Source organism: Tachyglossus aculeatus, chromosome 1 (assembly GCF_015852505.1).
Source record: "Tachyglossus aculeatus isolate mTacAcu1 chromosome 1, mTacAcu1.pri, whole genome shotgun sequence".
NCBI lineage: Eukaryota > Metazoa > Chordata > Mammalia > Monotremata > Tachyglossidae > Tachyglossus > Tachyglossus aculeatus.
Genome location: NC_052066.1, coordinates 69,414,789 through 69,436,076, shown reverse-complemented (window position 1 = coordinate 69,436,076; position 21,288 = coordinate 69,414,789). Strand labels below are relative to the sequence as shown.

The 21,288-nt window shown below is 49.3% G+C and overlaps 1 protein-coding gene across 1 annotated transcript in view; it reads left to right on the top strand.

Moving 5' to 3' along the window:
• Positions 1–9,045: 9,045 nt before the first annotated feature.
• The window catches only part of LOC119926804 (solute carrier family 12 member 9-like), a 67,098-nt gene continuing 54,855 nt past the window's right edge, over positions 9,046–21,288 (top strand). The window contains exon 1 of the mRNA XM_038745203.1: positions 9,046–9,202. Coding sequence (XP_038601131.1) covers positions 9,046–9,202 — 157 coding nt within the window. The remainder of the gene's footprint in view (positions 9,203–21,288) is intronic.

Here is a 21,288-nt window from a genome sequence, read left to right as displayed (position 1 = left end):
GAGCACTGTACTAAGTGCTTGGAAAGTACAACTCATTCATTCCTTCATTCAATCGTATTGATTGAGCGCTTACTGTGTGCAGAGCACTGGACTAAGTGCTTGGGAAGTACAACTCATTCATTCCTTCATTCAATCGTACTGACTGAGCGCTTTCTGTGTGCAGAGCACTGGACTAAGCGCTTGGAAAGTACAACTCATTCATTGCTTCATTCAATCGTATTGATTGAGCGCTTACTGTGTGCAGAGCACTGGACTAAGCGCTTGGGAAGTACAATTCATTCATTCCTTCATTCAATCGTATTGATTGAGTGCTTACTGTGTGCAAAGCACTGGATTAAGCGCTTGGAAAGTACAATTCATTCATTCCTTCATTCAATCGTATTGATGGAGCGCTTACTGTGTGCAGAGCACTGGATTAAGCTCTTGGGAAGTACAACTCATTCATTCCTTCATTCAATCGTATTGATTGAGTGCTTACTATGTGCAAAGCACTGGATTAAGCGCTTGGAAAGTACAATTCATTCATTCCTTCATTCAATCGTATTGATGGAGCGCTTACTGTGTGCAGAGCACTCGACTAAGTGCTTGGGAAGTACAACTCATTCATTCCTTCATTCAATCGTACTGACTGAGCGCTTTCTGTGTGCAGAGCACTGGACTAAGCGCTTGGAAAGTACAACTCATTCATTCCTTCATTCAATCGTATTGATTGAGCGCTTTCTGTGTGCAGAGCACTGGACTAAGCGCTTGGAAAGTACAACTCATTCATTGCTTCATTCAATCGTATTGATTGAGCGCTTACTGTGTGCAGAGCACTGGACTAAGCATTTGGGAAGTACAACTCATTCATTCCTTCATTCAATCGTATTGATTGAGCGCTTACTGTGTGCAGAGCACTGGACTAAGCGCTTGGAAAGTACAACTCATTCATTGCTTCATTCAATCGTATTGATTGAGTGCTTACTCTGTGCAAAGCACTGGATTAAGCGCTTGGAAAGTACAATTCATTCATTCCCTCATTCAATCGTATTGATGGAGCGCTTACTGTGTGCAGAGCACTCGACTAAGTGCTTGGGAAGTACAACTCATTCATTCCTTCATTCAATCGTATTGATTGAGCGCTTACTGTGTGCAGAGCACTGGACTAAGTAAGCACTTGGGAAGTACAACTCTCATTCCTTCATTCAATCGTATTGAGCGCTTGCTGTGTGCAGAGCACTGGACTAAGCGCTTGGGAAGTACAAGTCGGCAACATATAGAGACGGTCCCTACCCAACAGTGGGCTCACAGTCTAGAAGGGGGGAGACGGACAACAGAACAGAACAAGTAGACAGGTGTCAATACCGTCAAAATCTTCTAGACTGTGAGCCCGTTGTTGGGTAGGGACCGTCTCTATATGTTGCCAATTTGTACTTCCCAAGCGCTTAGTCCAGTGCTGTGCACACAGTAAGCGCTCAATAAATGCGACAATGAATGAATCAAAATAGATAAATAGAATTCTAGCTATATACACACCATTAATACAATAAATAGAATACAAATATACACAAGTGCTGCGGGGAGGGGAAGGGGGTAGGGCAGAGGGAGGGAGTCGGGGCGATGGGGAGGGGAAGAGGAGGAGAGGAAAAGGGGGGCTCAGTCTGGGAAGGCCTCCTGGGCCGGGCCTTTGAAGGGCCTCCGGTCACAATGGTCGTCTTGTTCCCTCGGCCCCTTCAAAGGGATGGGCAGGGAGGACGGGGGCGAGGGTGGGGGGTTGGCCGTTGGTCTGGGAGCTGGGGTGGGGGGCTGGGTGGGCTCCAGGATGCCCCTACCCACCAGGCCCCGAGCAGGGAGGAGAGCCAGCCAAGCAGCGTGGGATGGGAGAGAAAACACCCGGAGGACTGCTTTCTGATGGGCACAGAGGGGGAAACTGAGGCCCGGTGATCCCCCCAAGGGAGCGAGGAAGGAGCGTGCCTTGGCGGAAAGAACCCGGGCTTGGGAGGCAGAGGATGTGGGTTCTAATCCTGAGTCCGCCAGTCTCCCCCTTCTTGACTGTGAGCCCGTTGTTGGGCAGGGACCGTCTCTATCTGTTGCCGACTTGCACTTATCTATTCTATTTATTTTATTTTGTCAATATGTTTGGTTTTGTTCTCTGTCTCCACCTTCTAGACTGTGAGCCCACTGTTGGGTAGGGACTGTCTCTATATGTTGCCAACTTGTACTTCCCAAGGGCTTAGTACAGTGCTCTGCACACAGTAAGCGCTCAATAAATACGATTGATTGATTGATTGTACTTCCCAAGCGCCTAGTACAGTGCTCTGCACACCGTAAGCGCTCAATAAATACGATTGAATGAATGCATGAATGCTGTGTGATCTCGGGCAAGCCGCATCACTTCTCTGGGCCTCAGTTACCTCATCTGTACAATGAAGCAGCGTGGCTTAGCCGGTGTGGGCAGGGATCGTCTCTCTTAATTGCTGAATTGTACTTTCCGAGCGTTTACTACAGTGCTCTGCACACAGTAAGCGTTCAATAAATATGATTGGATGAATGCATGAATGGAGCAGAGGACCCGGATTCTAACCCCGACTCCGCCACTTGTCTGCTGTGTGACCTCGGGCAAGCTGCTTCACTTCTCTGGACCTTAGTTCCCTCCTCTGGAAAATGGGAATTAAGACGGTGAGCCCCACATGGGACAATCGTCCCTTGTCCCTTGCCCCTACCCCAGTGCTGAGAACAGTGCTTGGCACATAGTAAGCACTTAACAAACACCATCAACATCATTATTATTATTACAATGGGGGTTGAGTCTGTGTACCCCACGTGGGACAACCTGATTACTTGCCTCTACCCTAGCGCTTAGAACAGTGCTTGACACCTGTCTACATGAGTTTGACACCTGTCTACATGTTTTGTTTTGTTGTCTGTCTCCCCCTTCTAGACTGTGAGCTCGTTGTTGAGCTCGTTGACCGTCTCTAAGTGTTGCCGACTTGTACTTCCCAAGTGCTTAGTACAGTGCTCTGCACACAATAAGTGCTCAATAAATACGATTGAATGAATGAATGAATGGCATATAGTAAGCGCTTAACAAATACCATAATAATAATAATAATTATTATTATTATAATGTAGGTTGAGACTGTGAGCCCCATGTGGGACAACCAGATTACCTTGCTTCTACCCCAGAGTTTATTCATTCATTCAATCGTATTTATTGAGTGCTTACTGTGTGCAGAGCACTGTACTAAGCGCTTGGGAAGTACAAGTCGGCAACGTATAGAGACGGTCCCTACCCAAAAACGGGCTCACAGTCTAGAAGGGGGAGACAGACAACAAAACAAAACATGTAGACAGGTGTCAAGTCGTCAGAACAAATAGAATTAAAGCCAAATGCATATCATTAACAAAATAAATAGAATAGTAAATATGTACAAGTAAAATAGAAGAGAAACAGCGTGGCCCTGTGGAAAGAGCCCGGGCTTTGGAGTCAGAGGTCGTGGGTTCGAATCCCGCCTCCACCACAAGTCTGCTGTGTGACCTTGGGCAAGTCACTTAACTTCTCTGAGCCTCAGTTACCTCATCTGTAAAAATGGCGATTAAGACTGGGACAACTTGACAACGTGGGACAACTTGATCACATTGTATCCCCCCCCAGCGCTTAGAACAGTGTTTTGCACGTAGTAAGCGCTTAACAAATGCCATTATTATTATTATTATTATTATTAGAATGATAAATCTGTACAAACATATATACAGGTGCTGTGGGGAGGGGAAGGAGGTAGGGCGGGGGGATGGGGAGGAGGAGAGGAAAAAGGGGGCTCAGTCTGGGAAGGCCTCTTGGAGGAGGTGAGCTCTCAGTAGGGCTTTAAAGGGAGGAAGAGAGCTAACTTGGCGGAAGTGCTTAGAACAGTGCTTGACACATAGTAAGCGCTGAACAAATACCATCATTATTATTATTACTCCCAAACTCACGGTGCCCCTTCCCCCCGGGGACTAGAGGGGTCTGCTACGTTCTGGGGGCGCAGTAGCTAGCCCCCCATCCCAGCAGCCACTGAAGGGGAGAGGAGGGAGGGGGAAAAGGTCCCCAAAGATGACCTCTCCCCAACCCATGGAGAGGGTCCTCAAAGATGACACCACCCACCCATCCAGAGAGAGGGAGAGGGTCCCCCAAGATGACTCTCTGCTGTGTTGCCAACTTGTACTTCCCAAGCGCTCAGTACAGTGCTCTGCACTCAGTAAGCGCTCAATAAATACGATTGAATGAACGAATGCCCCTCCTTTTCCCCCCAGGTCGGGCCTGAGCCACCCCGAGCCCCGCAGAGGCCCACAGGAGGTCGAGGGAGGGGGCGAGGAGAGCAGGAGGTCCTTTTGGCGGCGGTTGCAGTGGCCCCACGCATCCCGCTTCCCGCTCCGGCCTCTTAATTGCTCCAACCTCGGCCCCGACAATGCCGCTTCCGAGGCCGATCAAAGCGCCGTAATTGCTTCGCTGGCAGCCGCTCAGATGGGGTCGGGGGGTGGGCCTGGGGCTGGGGGAAGAGGAGATGAAAAGGTCCGCAGGTGGTCCAGGGAGCGGGCCGTACCCATTCACTCGTCCAATCGTCTTTATTAGATCATTATTATTCCATAATTATTATTATTAATGGGAGCTTACAGTTTGCAGAGCACTGTACTAAGCGCTTGGGAAAGTAGAATGCAGCTATAAAAAGTGGCCATCCCTGCCCTGAATGAGCTCACAGCCTAGAGCGGGGGAGACAGACATCAATAATAATAATGATGGTATTCGTTAAGCGCTTACTATGTGCAAAGCACTGTTCTAAGCGCTGGGGGGATACAAGGTGATCAGGTTGTCCCACGTGGGTCTCACAGTCTTAATCCCCAATAATAATAATGACGGCATTTGTTAAGCACTTACTACGTGCAAAGAACTGTTCTAAGCGCTGGGGGATACAAGGTGATCAATCAATCAATCGTATTTATTGAGCGCTTACTATGTGCAGAGCACTGTGATCAGGTGATCAGGTGATCAGGTTGTCCCACGTGGGTCTCACAGTCTTAATCCCCAATAATAATAATGACGGCATTTGTTAAGCGCTTACTATGTGCAAAACACCGTTCTAAGCACTGGGGAGGATACAAGGTGATCAGGTTGTCCCACGGGGGGCTCACAGTCTTCACCCCCATTTTCCGGATGAGGTAACTGAGGCCCAGAGAAGTGAAGTGACTTGCCCAAAGTCACATAGCTGACAAGCGGCGGAGTCGGGATTTGAACCCATGACCTCTGACGTCCAAGCCCGGGCTCTTGCCACTGAGCCACGCTGCTTCTCAATGCAAGTAAACAGGGATCAATAGCAATCATTTAAATGACAGATCTATACATAAGTGCTGTGGGGCTGGGAGCAGTGAGCCCGTTGTTGGGTAGGGACCATCTCTAAATGTTGCTGACTTGGGCTTCCCAAGCGCTTAGTACAGTGATATGCACACAGTAAGCACTCAATAAATACGATTGAATGCATGAATGAAAGGGAGCAAGTCGGGGCAACGCAGAAGGGAGTGGGGAAGAAGAAAAGGGGCTTAATCTGGAAAGGCTTCTTGGAGGAGACTGTGAGCCCGTTTCTAGACTGTGAGCCCGCTGTTGGGTAGGAACCGTCTCTATATGTTGCCAACTTGTACTTCCCAAGCGCTTAGTCCAGTGCTCTGCACACAGCAAGCGCTCCATAAATACGGTTGAATGAATGAATGAATGAATGAAGTAAGCGCTTAACAAATGCCATCATCATCCTCACCATTTGTTCATTTATAAAACACTGGCCATTAAAAGTGAAAATGAATCCTAATAACCATCATAATCGTGGCACTGGTTAGGCACCTATTATGTGCCAAGCACTGAACTTAGCTCTGGGATAGATACAGGATAGGCAGATCGGACTCAGTCTCTGTCCCCTACAGAGCTCTCAGTCATATTCAGTCATATTCACCTTGCTACCTCCCCAGCGCTTACTATGTGCAAAGCACTGTTCTAATCCCATAATAATAATAATAATGGTATATATGTATATATGTTTGTACATATTTATTACTCTATTTATTTATTTATTTTACTTGTACATATCTATTCTATTTATTTTATTTTGTTAGTATGTTTGGTTTTGTTCTCTGTCTCCCCCTTCTAGACTGTGAGCCCACTGTTGGGTAGGGACCGTCTCTAGATGTTGCCAACTTGTACTTCCCAAGCGCTTAGTACAGTGCTCTGCACACAGTAAGCGCTCAATCAATACGATTGATTGATTATTATTATCGGTGGGCGTGGCTGTATGGGGAATACATGAGCGTGGGCGTGGCTTCTTTGGTGGGCGTGGCTATACAACATAGACGGACAGACTCCGCCCATTATGGGCGTGGCTTCCTCAGTGGGCGTGGCTACCTCCTGGGCGCTCCCTTGGGGGCGTGGCTTCAGTGGTGGGCGTGGCTATGGGTCCTGTGCGTTCGGGCCCCTTGTGGGCGTGACTATAATAATAATAATAATAATAATAATAATTTATTTATGAGAAGCAGCGTAGCTCAGTGGAAAGAGCCCGGGCTTTGAAGTTAGAGGTCATGGGTTCGAATCCCGGCTCCGCCACTTGTCAGCTGTGTGACTTTGGGCAAGTCACAATTTCTCTGGGCCTCGGTTCCCTCATTTGGAAATTGGGGATCAAGACTGTGAGCCCCCAGTGGGACAACCTGATCACCTTGTGACCTCCTCTGCGCTTAATACAGTGCTTTGCACACAGTAAGCACTCAATAAATACGATTGAATGACTTTTGGCAAGTCACTTAACCTCTCTGGGTCTCAGGTCCCTCATCTGTAAAATGGGGATCAAGACTGTGAGCCCCAAGTGGGACAACTTGATCACCTTCTAACCTCCTCTGCACTTAATACAGTGCTTTGCACACAGTAAGCACTCAATAAATATGATTGAATGACTTTTGGCAAGTCACTTCACTTCTCTGGGCCTCAGTTACCTCATCTGGAAAATGGGGATCAAGACTGTGAGCCCCCATTGGGACAACCTGATCACCTTGTAACCTCCTCTGCGCTTAATACAGTGCTTTGCACACAGTAAGTGCTCAATAAATATGATTGAATGACTTTTGGCAAGTCACTTAACTTCTCTGGGCCTCAGTTCCCTCATCTGGAAAATGGGGATCAAGACTGAGAGCCCCCAGTGGGACAACCTGATCACCTTGTAACCTCCTCTGCGCTTAATACAGTGCTTTGCACGCAGTAAGTGCTCAATAAATACGATGGAATGACTTTTGGCAAGTCACTTCACTTCTCTGGGCCTCAGTTCCCTCATCTGTAAAATGGGGATCAAGGCTGTGAGCCCCCAGTGGGCAAACTGATCACCTTGTAACCTCCTCTGCACCTAATACAGTGCTTTGCACACAGTAAGCGCTCAATAAATACAATTGAATGAATAGTAAGCGCTTAACAAATGCCATCATCATCATAATCATCATTAAGTGCTTACTACTCCCTTCCCCTCCCCACAGCACTTGCATATATTTGTACATATTTATTACTTTATTTTATTAATGATGTGTATATAGCTATAATTCTATTTATTCTAATGCACCCGTTTACTTGTTTTGTTTTGTTGTCTAAACAAAAAGCCTGTGAGCTGTGAGCCTGTTGTTGGGTAGGGACTGTCTCTATATATTGCCGATTTGTACTTTCCAAGCTCTTAGTACAGTGCTCTGCACACAGTAAGCGCTCAATGAATACGATTGAATGAATGAATGATTGTGTGGGGAAGTGGGTGTAACTGTGTGATTGTAATAATAATAATGATGGCATTTATTAAGCACTTACTATGTGCAAAGCACTGTCCTAAGCACTGAGGAGGTTACAAGGTGATCAGGTTGTCCCACGGGGAGCTCACAGTTCTATTCCCCATCTGACAGAAGAGGTCACTGAGGCACAGAGAATAATAACAATCATAATGATGGCATTTATTAAGCGCTTACTGTGTGCAAAGCACTGTTCTAAGCGCTGAGGAGGTCACAAGGTGATCAGGTTGTCCCACGGGGGGCTCACAGTCCTATTCCCCCTCTGACAGAAGAGGTCACTGAGGCACAGAGAATACTAATAATAACGATGGCATTTATTAAGCGCTTACTGTGTGCAAAGCAGTGTTCTAAGCACTGAGGAGGTCACAAGGTGATCAGGTTGTCCCACGAGAGGGCTCACAGTCCTATTCCCCAACTGACAGAGGAGGTCACTGAGGCACAGAGAATAATAATAATCATAATGATGGCATTTGTTAAGCGCTTACTGTGTGCAAAGCACCGTTCTAAGCGCTGGGGAGGTTACAAGGGTGATCAGGTTGTCCCACGGGGGGCTCACAGTCCTATTCCCCCTCTGACAGAAGAGGTCACTGAGGCACAGAGAATAATAATAATCACAATGATGGCATTTATTAAGCGCTTACTGTGTGCAAAGCACTGTTCTAAGTGCTGAGGAGGTCACAAGGTGATCAGGTTGTCCCACGGGGGGCTCACAGTCCTATTCCCCATCTGACAGAAGAGGTCACTGAGGCACAGAGAATAATAACAATCATAATGATGGCATTTAGTAAGCGCTTACTGTGTGCAAAGCACTGTTCTAAGCGCTCAGGAGGTTACAAGGTGATCAGGTTGTCCCACGGGGGGCTCACAGTCGTATTCCCCCTCTGACAGAAGAGGTCACCGATGCACAGAGAATAATAATAATCACAATGATGGCATTTATTAAGCGCTTACTGTGTGCAAAGCACTGTTCTAAGCGCTCAGGAGGTCACAAGGTGATCAGGTTGTCCCACGGGGGGCTCACAGTTTTCATCCCCATTTAACAGATGAGGGAACTGAGGCCCGGAGAAGTGAAGTGACTTTGGGGCCTTGGGGGGCGTGTCTTCCTCGGTGGGCGTGTTCGTGGGGCTTTCCTGTGGGGTTTCCCCGGTGGGTGGGCGGGCAGGGAGGAGGGCCAGCGAGTCCCGGGCGGTTTTGGAGGGCGGTGCCCCCCGGTGCCAGGGAGAAGTTAGAGTGGGCATGCGGGGCAGGGCAGAGGAGCAGAGGCCGCTGCTGGCCTACAGCTTGGGGGGCCCGGAGCCCGGCCCGGCCCCGGCCCGCCGCCTGCCCACCACCCTGGGGGTCCTGCTGCCCACCCTGCTGTCCATGTTCAGCGTCCTGCTCTTCCTCAGGCTCGGTGAGTGCCGGACACCCCCCCTCCCCCGAGAAATTCATTCATTCAATCGTATTTACTGAGCGCTTACTGTGTGCAGAGCACTGGACTAAGCGCTTGGGAAGTCCAAGTTGGCAACATCTAGAGACGGTCCCTACCCACCATCATCATCATCATCAATCGTATTTATTGAGCGCTTACTATGAGCAGAGCACTGGACTAAGCGCGTGGGAAGTACAAATTGGCAACATATAGAGACAGTCCCTACCCAACAGTGGGCTCACAGGCTAGAAGGCCGAGACACCCGCGGGGCGGAAGAAGAATAAGTAATAATGGTATTTGTTAAGCGCTTACTATGTGCAAAGCACTGTTCGAAGCGCCGGGGAGGTTACAAGGTGATCAGGTTGGCCCACGGGGGGCTCCCAGTCTTCATCCCCGTTTTTACAGAGGAGGGAACTGAGGCCCAGAGAAGTTAAGTGACTAGCCCAAAGTCACACAGCTGACAATTGGCAGAAGGGCCTAGGTTCGTGGCTCAGTGGAAAGAGCCCGGGCTTTGGAGTCAGAGGTCATGGCTTCAAATCCCGCCTCTGCTAACTGTCGGCCGTGTGACTTTGGGCAAGTTGCTTCACCTCTCGGGGCCTCAGTTACCTCATCTGTAAAATGGGGGTTAAAACTGTGAGTCCCCCGTGGGACAACCTGATCACCTTGTAACCTCCCCAGTGCTTAGAACCGTGCTTTGCACATAGTAAGCACTTAATAAATGCCATTATTATTATTATTATTCTCTGGGCCTCAGTTTCCTCTTCTGGAAAATGGGGATTAAGACCGCGAGCCCCACATGGGACAACCTGATCTCCTTGTAACCTCCCCAGGGTTTAGAAGAGTGCTTTGCACATACTAAGCGCTTAATAAATGCTATTATTATTATTATTATTAATCCCACCTCCGACACTGGGCTGCTGGGTGGTCTTGGGCCAGTCATTTCCCTTCTCTTAGAGAAGCAGTGTGGCTCAGTGGAAAGAGCCCGGGCTTGGGAGTCGGAGGTCGTGGGTTCGAATCCCGCCTCCTCCACCTGTCAGCTGGGTGACTTTGGGCAAGTCACTTCACTTCTCTGGGCCTCAGTTCCCACATCTGGAAAATGGGGATTAAGACTGTGAGCCCCACGTTGGGACAATCTGATAACCTTGTATCTACCCAGCGTTCAGAACAGTGCTTCGCACATAGTAAATGCTTAACAAATACCATCGTTTATTATTCGATTTGTACTTCCCAAGCGCTTAGTACAGAGCTCTGCACACAGTAAGCACTCAATAAATACGATGGAATGAATGAATGGTACATAGTAAGCGCTTAGTACATAGTAATTGCTTAACAAATACCATGATGATGATTATTATTCTCACAGTCCTCACTCCCTAACCCTCCCGGCCACCCTCTCCCCGTCTAATAATAATAATAATGATAGTATTCGTTAAGCGCTAACTATGTGCTAAGCACTCTTCGAAGCGCTGGTGTTTATACAAGATAATCATGTCCCACCTCAGGCGCGCAGTCTTCATCCCCATTTGATAGATAATAATAATAATAATAGCTTTATTAAACACTATGTGCAAGGCACTATTCTAAGCGCTGGGGAGGTTACAGGTGATCAGGTTGTCCCACGTGGGGCTCACAGTCTTAACTCCCATTTTACAGATGAGGTAACTGAGGCCCAGAGAAGTGAAGTGACTTGCCCAAGGTCACCCAGCAGACAAGTGGCGGAGCCGGGATTAGAACCCACGTCCTCCGACTCCCAAGCCCGGACTCTTGCCACTAAACCATGCTGCTTCTCTTGAGCCTTCTCATAATCCACTACCTCCTCCACTATAACCTCAGTCCTCCAGAGTCCCCCCCCCCCACGTCAAATAATAATAATGACAATAGTATTTGTTAAGCGCTTACAATGTGCCAAGCACTGTTCTAAACGCTGGGACAGATACAAGATCATCAGGTTGTACACAGTCCCTGTCCCCCGTGGGGCTCACAGTCTCAATCCCCATTTTCCAGATGAGGGAACTGAGGCCCAGAGAAGTGAAGGGACTTGCCCCGGGCCACGCAGCGGACAAATGACTTAAATCCAGGGCTCTGCACATAATAAGCGCTGAATAAATAATAATGATGGTGTTTTTTAGCGCTTACTATGTGTCAAGCGCTCGTTTGAGTAATAATAATATAATAATGATGGCATTTGTTAAGCACTTACTATGTGCAAAGCACTGTTCTAAGCGCTGGGGGGATATAACATGATCAGGTTGTCCCACGTGGGGCTCACAGTCAATCCCCATTTACAGATGAGGCAACTGAGGCTCAGAGAAGTTAAGTGACTTGCCCAAGGTCACACAGCAGACATGTGGCGGAGTCGGGATTCGAACCCATGACCTCTGACTCCAAAGCCCTGGCTCTTTCCAGTAAGCCACGCTGCTTCTCTATGAAAGAATATGATTGAATGAAGTGGTGGAGCAGGATTAGAACCCAGACCGCGAGGCCCTCTCCCTTTCGGTACTTTCTCTGGCGACTCTATTACTCTATTTATTTATTTATTTATTTTACTAGTACATATCTATTCTATTTATTTTGCTAATATGTTTGGTTTTGTTCTCTGTCTCCCCCTTCTAGACTGTGAGCCGCTGTTGGGTAGGGACTGTCTCTATATGTTGCCAGCTTGTACTTCCCAAGCGCTTAGTACAGTGCTCTGCACACAGTAAGCGCTCAATAAATACGATTGATTGATTGATTGACTCCTTCCCCTCCCCACCCCCCAATTTTCTCCAAGACAGGATCGGGGAAGGGGGATGGTGGGCTTCAGCTCCCCGCCCCCCTCCCGGCCTCCGGACTGCGGTGAGGATTTCCAAGCAGCTTCCCATTCTCGTTTGGAAATGTGGAAGTGAGAGCCCCGACTTTGTGCACTCCCGGTCCCCACCCCTTTTCCGGCGCGAATTACGAGAAACCGGGGTGCAGAGAGGGCAGGGCGAGGCAGCCTGCAAACGGGGCCTGTTGAGAACTTCACCAGGGTAATAATTTTCCACCCCGCAACCCCTCAACCCCGGGACACCAAGGCCTCACTTTCCCCAAAGGACCGCCCTAAAGAAGTGCCCTTTCTCTACTTCTCCCGGGCGGAGGACGCTGGGAGAGACGCCCCACTCAGCCGGCGCTGGGCCACAGCCCGAGCAATTTTCGGGTCACTCGGGGACATCTGTCCGTTCCAGTCCGGTGCCCCCCACACCTGGGGTCTGCCTCTATTCCATCTCCCTCCTTTGCTCCCTTTTCGGATCTTGGACACCTGCACCCATCCCTTTACACACACACACACACACACACACACACACACACACACACACACACACACACACACACACACACACACACACACTCCCTTTCCCTCTCCCTTTCCCTCTCCCTTTCCCTCTCCCTCTCCCTCTCCCTCCTCTCTCCCTCCTCTCTCCCTCTCCCCCCTTCCTCTCCCTTTCTCCCCCTTTATCTCGCTCTTCCTCTCTCCCTCCTTCCCTCTCCCCCTCTCTCCCTCTTCCTCTGTCCCTTCCTCTCTCCTTCCTTCCCTCTCTCCCTCTCTCCCCCTTCCTCTCTGTCTCCCTCTTCCTCTCTCCCTCCTTCCCTCTCCCCGTCTCCCTCTTCCTCTCTCCCAGTCTCCCTTTTCCTCTCTCCCCTTCTCCCTCTTCCTCTCTCCCTCTTTCCCTCTCTCCCTCTTCCTCTCTCCCTCTCCCCCTTCCTTGCTCCCTCCTTCCCTGTCCCCCTTCTCTCTCTTTCCATCTCCCCCTTCTCTCTCTTTCCATCTCCCCCTCTCTCCCTCTCTCCCCCTTCCTCTCTCCCTCTCTCCCCCTTCCTCTCCTCTTTCCTCTTCCTCTCTCCCCCTTCCTCGTTCCCTCCTTCCCTCTCCCCTTCCTCTTCCTCTCTCTCCCCCCTTCTCTCTCTCTCTCTCTATCACAACTACTCCCTCCTAATAATAATGATTGTACTTGTTAAGTGCTTACTATATGCCAAGCACTGTTCTAAGCACTGGTTCATTCATTCATTCATTCAATCGTATTTTTTGAGCGCTACTGTGTGCAGAGCACTGGACTAAGCGCTTGGGAAGTACAAGTTGGCAACATATAGAGACGGTCCCTACCCAACAGCGGGCTGTCATCAGGTTGCCCCACGTGGGGCTCACAGTCTTCATCCCCATTATCCAGATGAGGTAACTGAGGCCCAGAGAAGTGAAGTGGCTTGCCCAAGGTCACCCAGTAGACAAGTGGCGTATCTGGGATTAGAACCCAGGTCCTCTGACTCCCAAGCCTGGGCCCTGCTACTAAAGCCACGCTGCTTCTCCTGCCCCTAGGCCCGGGCTGTTGAGCTCCTGGCAGGGGCTTCCCACATTCCTCGAGGAGCCTCTGGTCTCTTGGAGTAGATTTGTCAAATTCCTCACGACTTCGACATCCATCCACCCCGATCCCCGACCTTGATCCCGCTGACCCCTTCTTCTTTGCCCCTCCGCAGAGCCCCTCCTTATCCCGAAGGAGATACTTATCCTTTCAAAGCCCTACTGAGAGCTCACCTCCTCCAGGAGGCCTTCCCAGACTGAGCCCCCCCATTTCCTCCCCTCCTCCTCTCCCCATCACCCCCTCCCTCCCTCTACCCTACCCCCTTCCCCTCCCCACAGCACTTGTGTATATTTCTACATATTTATTTTTTAATGATATGTATACAGCTATAATTCTATTTATTCTGATGGTAATAATAATAATAGTGGCATTTGCTAAGCACTTACTATGTGCAAAGCACTGTTCTAAGCACTGGGGAAGATACAAGGTGATCAGATTGTCCCACGTGGGGCTCACATCCCCATTTTACAGATGTAACTGAGGCACAGAGAAGTTAAGTGACTGGCCCAAAGTCACACAGCAGACAACTGGTGGAGCTGGGATTTGAACCCATGACCTCTGACTCTAAAGCCTGGGCTCTTTCCATGGAGCCACGTATTGACACCTGTCTACTTGTTTTGTTGTCTGTCTCCCCCCTTCTAGACTGTGAGCCTGTTGTTGGGTAGGGACCGTCTCTGTTGCCGATCTGTACTTCCCAAGCGCTTAGTCCAGTGCTCTGCACACGGTAAACGCTCAATAAATACGATTGAATTAATGAATGAATGAATAAAGCACAGAGATTTAATCCTTTCACAGTACTAACGTACTTATTCTCATGTAACTGCCTCTAGCCTCCAATTTATTATTATAGTGTCTGTCTCCCCCCACTCTAGAGTGAAAGGTCCCTAAGAACTCTCATTCATTTCATTCATTCAATCGTATTTATTGAGCTCTTATTGTGTGCAGAGCACTGTACTAAGCGCTTGGGAAGTTCAAGTCGGCAACAGAGACGGTCCCTACCCAACAATGGGCTCACAGTCTAGAAGGGGGAGACAGACAACAAAACAAGGACAGGCATCAATCCCAGGTGCTTAGTACAGTGCCCTGTACTAATACATAGAGAAAACACTCATTAAATTCATTCATTCAATCATATTTATTGAGCACTTACTGTGTGCAGATCACTGGATTAAGCACTTGGGAAGTACAAATCGGCAACAGATAGAGACGGTCCCTACCCAACAACGGGCTCACAGCCTAGAAGGGGGAGACAGCCCTTGGGCAGGCCGCTTCAATTCTCTGTGCCTCAGTTCCCTCACCTGGGAAATGGGGATGAAGACTGTGAGCCCCTCATGGGACAACCTGATCACCTTGTAATAATAATAATAATAATGGTGTTTGTTAAGCGCTTACCAAATGCTAAGCACTGTTCTAAGTGCTGGGGAAGATACAAGGTGAGCAGATTGTCCCACATGGGCTCACAATCTTAATCCCCATTTTCCAGATGAGGGAACTGAGGCCCAGAGAAGTGAAGTGGTTTGCCCAAGGTCACACAGCATATTAGAAACCACATCTTCTGACTCCCAAGCCCGTGCTCCCAGCGCTTAGAACAGTGCTGGGCACATAGTAAGCGCTTAACAAGTACCATCATCATCACCATCATTATTATTATCATGCACCCCAGCGCTTAGAACAGTGCTTGGCACATAGTAAGCGCTTAACAAATACCATCATCATCATCATTATTATCACCGTGGCTCGGTGGAAAGAGCACGGGCTTTGAACCCAGAGGTCATGGGTTGAGTTCCGCCTCTGCCACATATCTGCTGTGTGACCTTGGGCAAGTCACTTAACTTCTCTGAGCCTCAGTTCCCTCATCTGTAAAATGGGGATTAAGACTGTGAGCCCCACGTGGGGCAGCTTGATCACCATGTATCCCCCCCAGCGCTTAGAACAGTGCTTTGCACATAGTAAGCGCTTAACAAATGCCATCATCATTATCATCATCATTCTCTGCGCCTCAGTTCCCTCATCTGCCAAATGGGGATTAAGACTGTGAGCCCCACGTGGGACAACTTAATCACCTTGTATCCCCCCCCAGCGCTTAGAACAGTGCTTTGCACATAGTAAGCGCTTAACAAATGCCATTATTATTATTATTATTATGCACCCCAGCGCTTACTATAGTGTCTTGCACTTCACAAATGGCATCATTAAGGATTAGGTTGCCATGAGGATGATGATACTTCTACATTTCTATCCTATTTATTTTATTTTGTTGGTATGTTTGGTTCTGTTCTGTCTCCCCCTTTTAGACTGTGAGCCCACTGTTGGGTAGGGACTGTCTCTATGTGTTGCCAATTTGTACTTCCCAAGCGCTTAGTACACTGCTCTGCACATAGTAAGCGCTCAATAAATACGATTGATTGATTGATTGATACTGATTTCCGTGCGGGGGGCCCGAGGGGAGGTGGGGAGTGGAAGGGAAGGGAGAAATGAAGCTGAGCGGGATAATCGCAATAAATCGCGGCAGGCAATTACCAGAGCGGGGAGAGCGCAGGGAATAATCAATCAATCGTATTTATTGAGCGCTTACTGTGTGCAGAGCACTGGACTAAGCGCTTGGGAAGGACAAGCTGGCAACATATAGAGACGGTCCCTACCCAACAGTGGGCTCACAGTCTAAAACCAGGGCCTCCGCAGCCCCCGCCGGCACAAGCCCCATTTGCGGGGTAATCGCTTTGCAACAGGAGGAAATCAATCAATCAATCAATCAATCAATCGTATTTATTGAGCGCTTACTGTGTGCAGAGCACTGTACTAAGCGCTTGGGAAGTCCAAGTTGGCAACATGTAGAGACAGTCCCTACCCAACAGTGGGCTCACAGTCTAAAAGGAAATATATCGGTGACATTAGAGGCGGCCGACACCGGAGCCCAGGGGAGAGCGAGGCCCGGGGGGAGACCCAGCTGGAGCCTGAGGACATACTCTGCCCCCCTGCCTGTCCGTCTGTCTCCCCCTTCTAGCCCGTGAGCCCGCTGTTGGGTAGGGACCGTCTCTATATGTTGCCAACTTGGACTTCCCAAGCGCTTAGTCCAGTGCTCTGCACACAGTAGGCGCTCAATAAATACGATTGAATGAATGAATGAATGACTGCCTCTGTGTGGGGGTGTCTGGGTGATTGGGTGGGTGTATAATAATAATAATAATAACGGCATTTGTTAAGCGCTTACTATCTGCAAAGCACTGTTCTAAGCGCTGGGGGAGATAATAATAATAATGATGGCATTTATTAAGCGCTTACTATGTGCAAAGCACTATTCTAAGCGCTGGGGGGGATATTCATTCATTCAATCGTATTTATTGAGCGCTTACTGTGTGCAGAGCACTGTACTAAGCGCTTGGGAAGTACAAGTTGGCAACAGCCCAACAGTGGGCTCACAGTCCACAAGGATACAAGGTGATCAGGTTGTCCCACGTGGGGCTCACGGTCTTCATCCCCATTGTACAGATGAGGGAATGGAGGCCCAGAGAAGTGAAGCGACTAGCCCCAAGTCACCCAGCTGACCAGTGGTGGAGCCGGGATTCGAACCCTCACCCTCTGACTCCCAAGCCCGGGCTCTTTCCACTGAGCCACGTTGCTGTATGTGTGATTGTGCATGGGGGTGAGTGGGTGAGTGGGTGTCTCTGTGATTGGGTGGGTGTTTGTGTGATTGTGCATGGGGGTGAGGGGATGGGTGTCTCTGGGTGAGTGTGCGTGGGGGTGAGTGGGCATATCTGTAATTGGGTGGGTATATTGGGTGTGTGTGTGGGTGTGTATCTGTGTGGTTGTGTGGGTGGGTGTATCTGTGATTGTGTGTATAATAATAATAATGGCATTTGTTAAGCTCTTACTATGTGCAAAGCACTGTTCTAAGGGCTGGGGAGGATACAAGGTGATCAGGTTGTCCCACATGGGGCTCACAGTCTTCATCCCCATTTTACAGATGAGGTAACTGAGGCCCAGAGAAGCGAAGTGACTTCCCCAAAGTCACACAGCTGACAAGTGGTGGAGCCGGGATTAGAATCCATGACCTCTGACTCCCAAACCCAGGCTCTTTCCACTAAGCCACGCTGCTTCTCTAAGCATGCTTCTCTAAGCTTCTATGCGCTTACTGTGCACCAAGCACTGTTCTAAGTGCTGGGGTAGATACAAGGTCATCAGGATCGACACAGTCCCTGTGTCGCAGCATGGCTTAGTGGAAAGAGCATCTTACTCCCCTCCTCAAAAATCTCCAGTGGCTGCCTGTCAACCTATGAATCAAGCAAAAACTCCTCACTCTCGGCTTCGAGGCTGTCCATCCCCTCACCCTCTCCTACCTCACCTCCCTTCTGTCCTTCTCCAGCCCAGCCCGCACCCTCCACTCCTCTGCCACCGCTAACCTCCTCACTGGGCCTCATCCTCGCCTGTCCCGCCGTCGACCCCCGGCCCACATCCTCCCCCTGGCCAGGAATGCCCTCTCTCCCTCCTCACATCCGCCAAGCCAGCTCTCTTCCTCCCTTCAAAGCCCTACTGAGAGCTCACCTCCTCCAGGAGGCCTCAGCCCGCCCTGAGCCCCCCCTTTTACCTCTCCTCCTCCCCTCCCCATCACCTCCCTCCCTCTGCCCTACCCCCTTCCCCTCCCCACAGCACTTGCATATATTTGTACATATTTATTACTCTATTTTATTAATGATGTTTATATTAACTATAATTCTATTTATTCTAACGCACCCGTTTACTTGTTTTGTTTTGTTGTCTAGACTGTGAGCCTGTTTTTGGGTAGGGACTGTCTCTATATGTTGCCGATTTGTACTTCCCAAGCTCTTAGTCCAGTGCTCTGCACACAGTAAGCGCTCAATAAATACGAATGAATGAATGAATGATTGTGGGGGGTGTAACTGTGTGATAGTAATAATAATGATGGCATTTATTAAGCACTTACTATGTGCAAAGCACTGTTCTAAGCACTGGGGAAGTTACAAGGTGATCAGGTTGTCCCACGGGGGGCTCACAGTCCTATTGCCCATCTGACAGAAGAGGTCACTGAGGCACAGATAAAAATAATAATAATAATAATAATAATGATGGCATTTATTAAGCACTTACTATGTGCCAAACACTGTTCTAAGCACTGAGGAGGTTACAAGGTGATCAGGTTATCCCATGGGGGCCTCACAGTCTTAATCCCCATTTTACAGAGGAGGTAACTGAGGCTCAAAGAAGTTAAGTGACTTGCCCAAAGTCTGGTGGAGCCGGGATTTGAACCCCTGACCTCTGACTCCAAAGCCCGGGCTCTTTCCACAGAGCCACGCTGCTTCTCCATGGATGGAAAGGAGATGGGGAGGCAGAGGTGGGGCAAGGAGGAAGTGGGAGAAAGGAGCTAGGTGTAGAGGAGGAAGGAGATGGGGGAGAAGGAGGTGGAGGAAAGAGGCAGAGGGAGGTGTGGAGGAGATGGGGAGGTGGAGGAAGGCGGTAGGGGTGTTTGTGTGTGGGGGTGTATCTGTGTGGTTGTGTGTGGGTGTATCTGTGATTGTGTGTGTGTGTGTGTGGTGTATCTATGTGATGATTATGTGGGGGGTGTATCTGTGTGATTGTATGCATGGGTGGGTGTATCTGTGATTGTGTGGGGGGGGGTGTATTGGGGTGATTGTATGTGTTGGGTGAGTGGTGGGTGTATCTGGGTGACTGTATGTGTTGGGTGAGTGGTGGGTGTCTATGTGATTGTGTGTGGGGGGTGGGTGTATCGTTGTGGGGGGTGGATGTATCTTTGTGGTTGTGTGTATGGGTACCTGAGTGTAGCTGTGTCGGTGGGTGTCTTTGTGTGATTTTGTGTGGGTGTGGGTGTGTCTGTGTGGTTGTGTGGGTGGGTGTATCTGTGTGATGGTGTATGTGGGGGTGGATGTATCTGTGATTGTGTGTATGGGTGAGTGTCTGCGTGATTAGGGAAGCAGCGTGGCTCAGTGGAAAGAGCCCGGGCTTTGGAGTCAGAGGTCATCGCTTCAAATCCCGGTTCCGCCACTTGTCAGCTGTGTGACTTTGGGCAAAATCACTTAACTTCTCTGTTCCTCAGTTACCTCATCTGTAAAATGGGGATGAAGACTGTGAGCCCCCTATGGGACAACCTGATCACCTTGTATCCCCCCAGCGCTTAGAACAGTGCTTTGCACATAGTAAGCGCTTAATAAATGCCATTATTATTATTATTATTATTATTATTGTGTGTGTGTGTGTGTGTGTGTGTGTGTGTGAGTCGCTTGGTGGGTGTATGTGTGATTGTGTCTGTGATTATGTGTGTTGTGAGGTTGGGGGGGCACTGCTTAGAGAGGGAGGCGAGAATCTGACCTCTTCTCCATCAGGCCAGAAATGATAATAATAATTGCGGTATTCATTAAGCACTTACTGTGTGCCAAGCACTGTACTAAGCACTGGGGTGAATACAAGCAAATCGGGTTGAACACAGTCCCTGTCCCTCTTGGGGCTCACAGTCTCAATTCCCATTTTACAGAATTCCTCAAGGGTCAGTTCTTGGTCCCCTTCTGTTCTCTATCTACACTCACTCCCTTGAACTCATTCGCTCCCACGGCTTCAACTATCATTTCTATGCTGATGACACCCAAATCTACATCTCTGCCCCTGTTCTCTCTCCCTCCCTTCAAGCTCATGTCTCCTGCCTTCAGGACATCTCCATCTGGATGTCTGCCCGCCATCTAAAACTCAATATGTCCAAGACTGAACTCCTTGTCTTCCCTCCCAAACCCTGCCCTCTCCCTGACTTTCCCATCACTGTAGATGGCACTACCATCCTTCCCATCTCACAAGCCCACAAACTTGGTGTCATCCTCAACTCTGCCCTCTCGTTCACCCCTCACATCCAATCCATCACCAAATCCTGCCGGTCTCAGCTCCGCAACATTGCCAAGATCCACCCTTTCCTCTCCATCCAAACCGCTACCTTGCTGGTTCAATTCCTCATCCTATCCCGACTGGATTACTGCATCAGCCTCCTCTCAGATCTCCCATCCTCCTGCCTCTCCCCACTTCAGTCTATACTTCACACTGCTGCCCGGATCATCTTCGTGCAGAAACACTCTGGGCATGTTACTCCCCTCCTCGAAAATCTCCAGCAGCTACTAGTCAACCTACACATCAAGCAAAAGCTCCTCACTCTGGGCTTCAAGGCTGTCCATCCGCTCGCCCCCTCCTACCTCACCTCTCTTCTCTCCTTCTCCATCCCAGCCCACACCCTCCGGCTCCTCTGCCACCACTAACCTCCTCACTGGGGCTCGTTCTCGCCTGTCCTGCCGTCGACCCCCGGCCCACGTCCTCCCCCTGGCCTGGAATGCCCTCCCTCCGCGCATCTGCCAAGCTAGTTCTCTTCCTCCCTTCAAAGCCCTACTGAGAGCTCACCTCCTCCAGGAGGCCTTCCCGGACTGAGCCCCCTTTTTCCTCTCCCCGTCCCCGTCCCCCCCCGCCCTACCTCCTTCCCCTCCCCACAGCACCTGTATATATATTTGTACAGATTTATTATTCTATTTATTTTACTTGTACATATTTACTATTTATTTTGTCAGTGATGTACTTCTAGCTTTACTTCTTTTATTCTGATGACTTGACACCTGACCACATGTTTTGTTTTGTTGTCTGTCTCCCCCTTCTAGACTGTGAGCCCACTGTTGGGCAGGGACCGTCTCTATA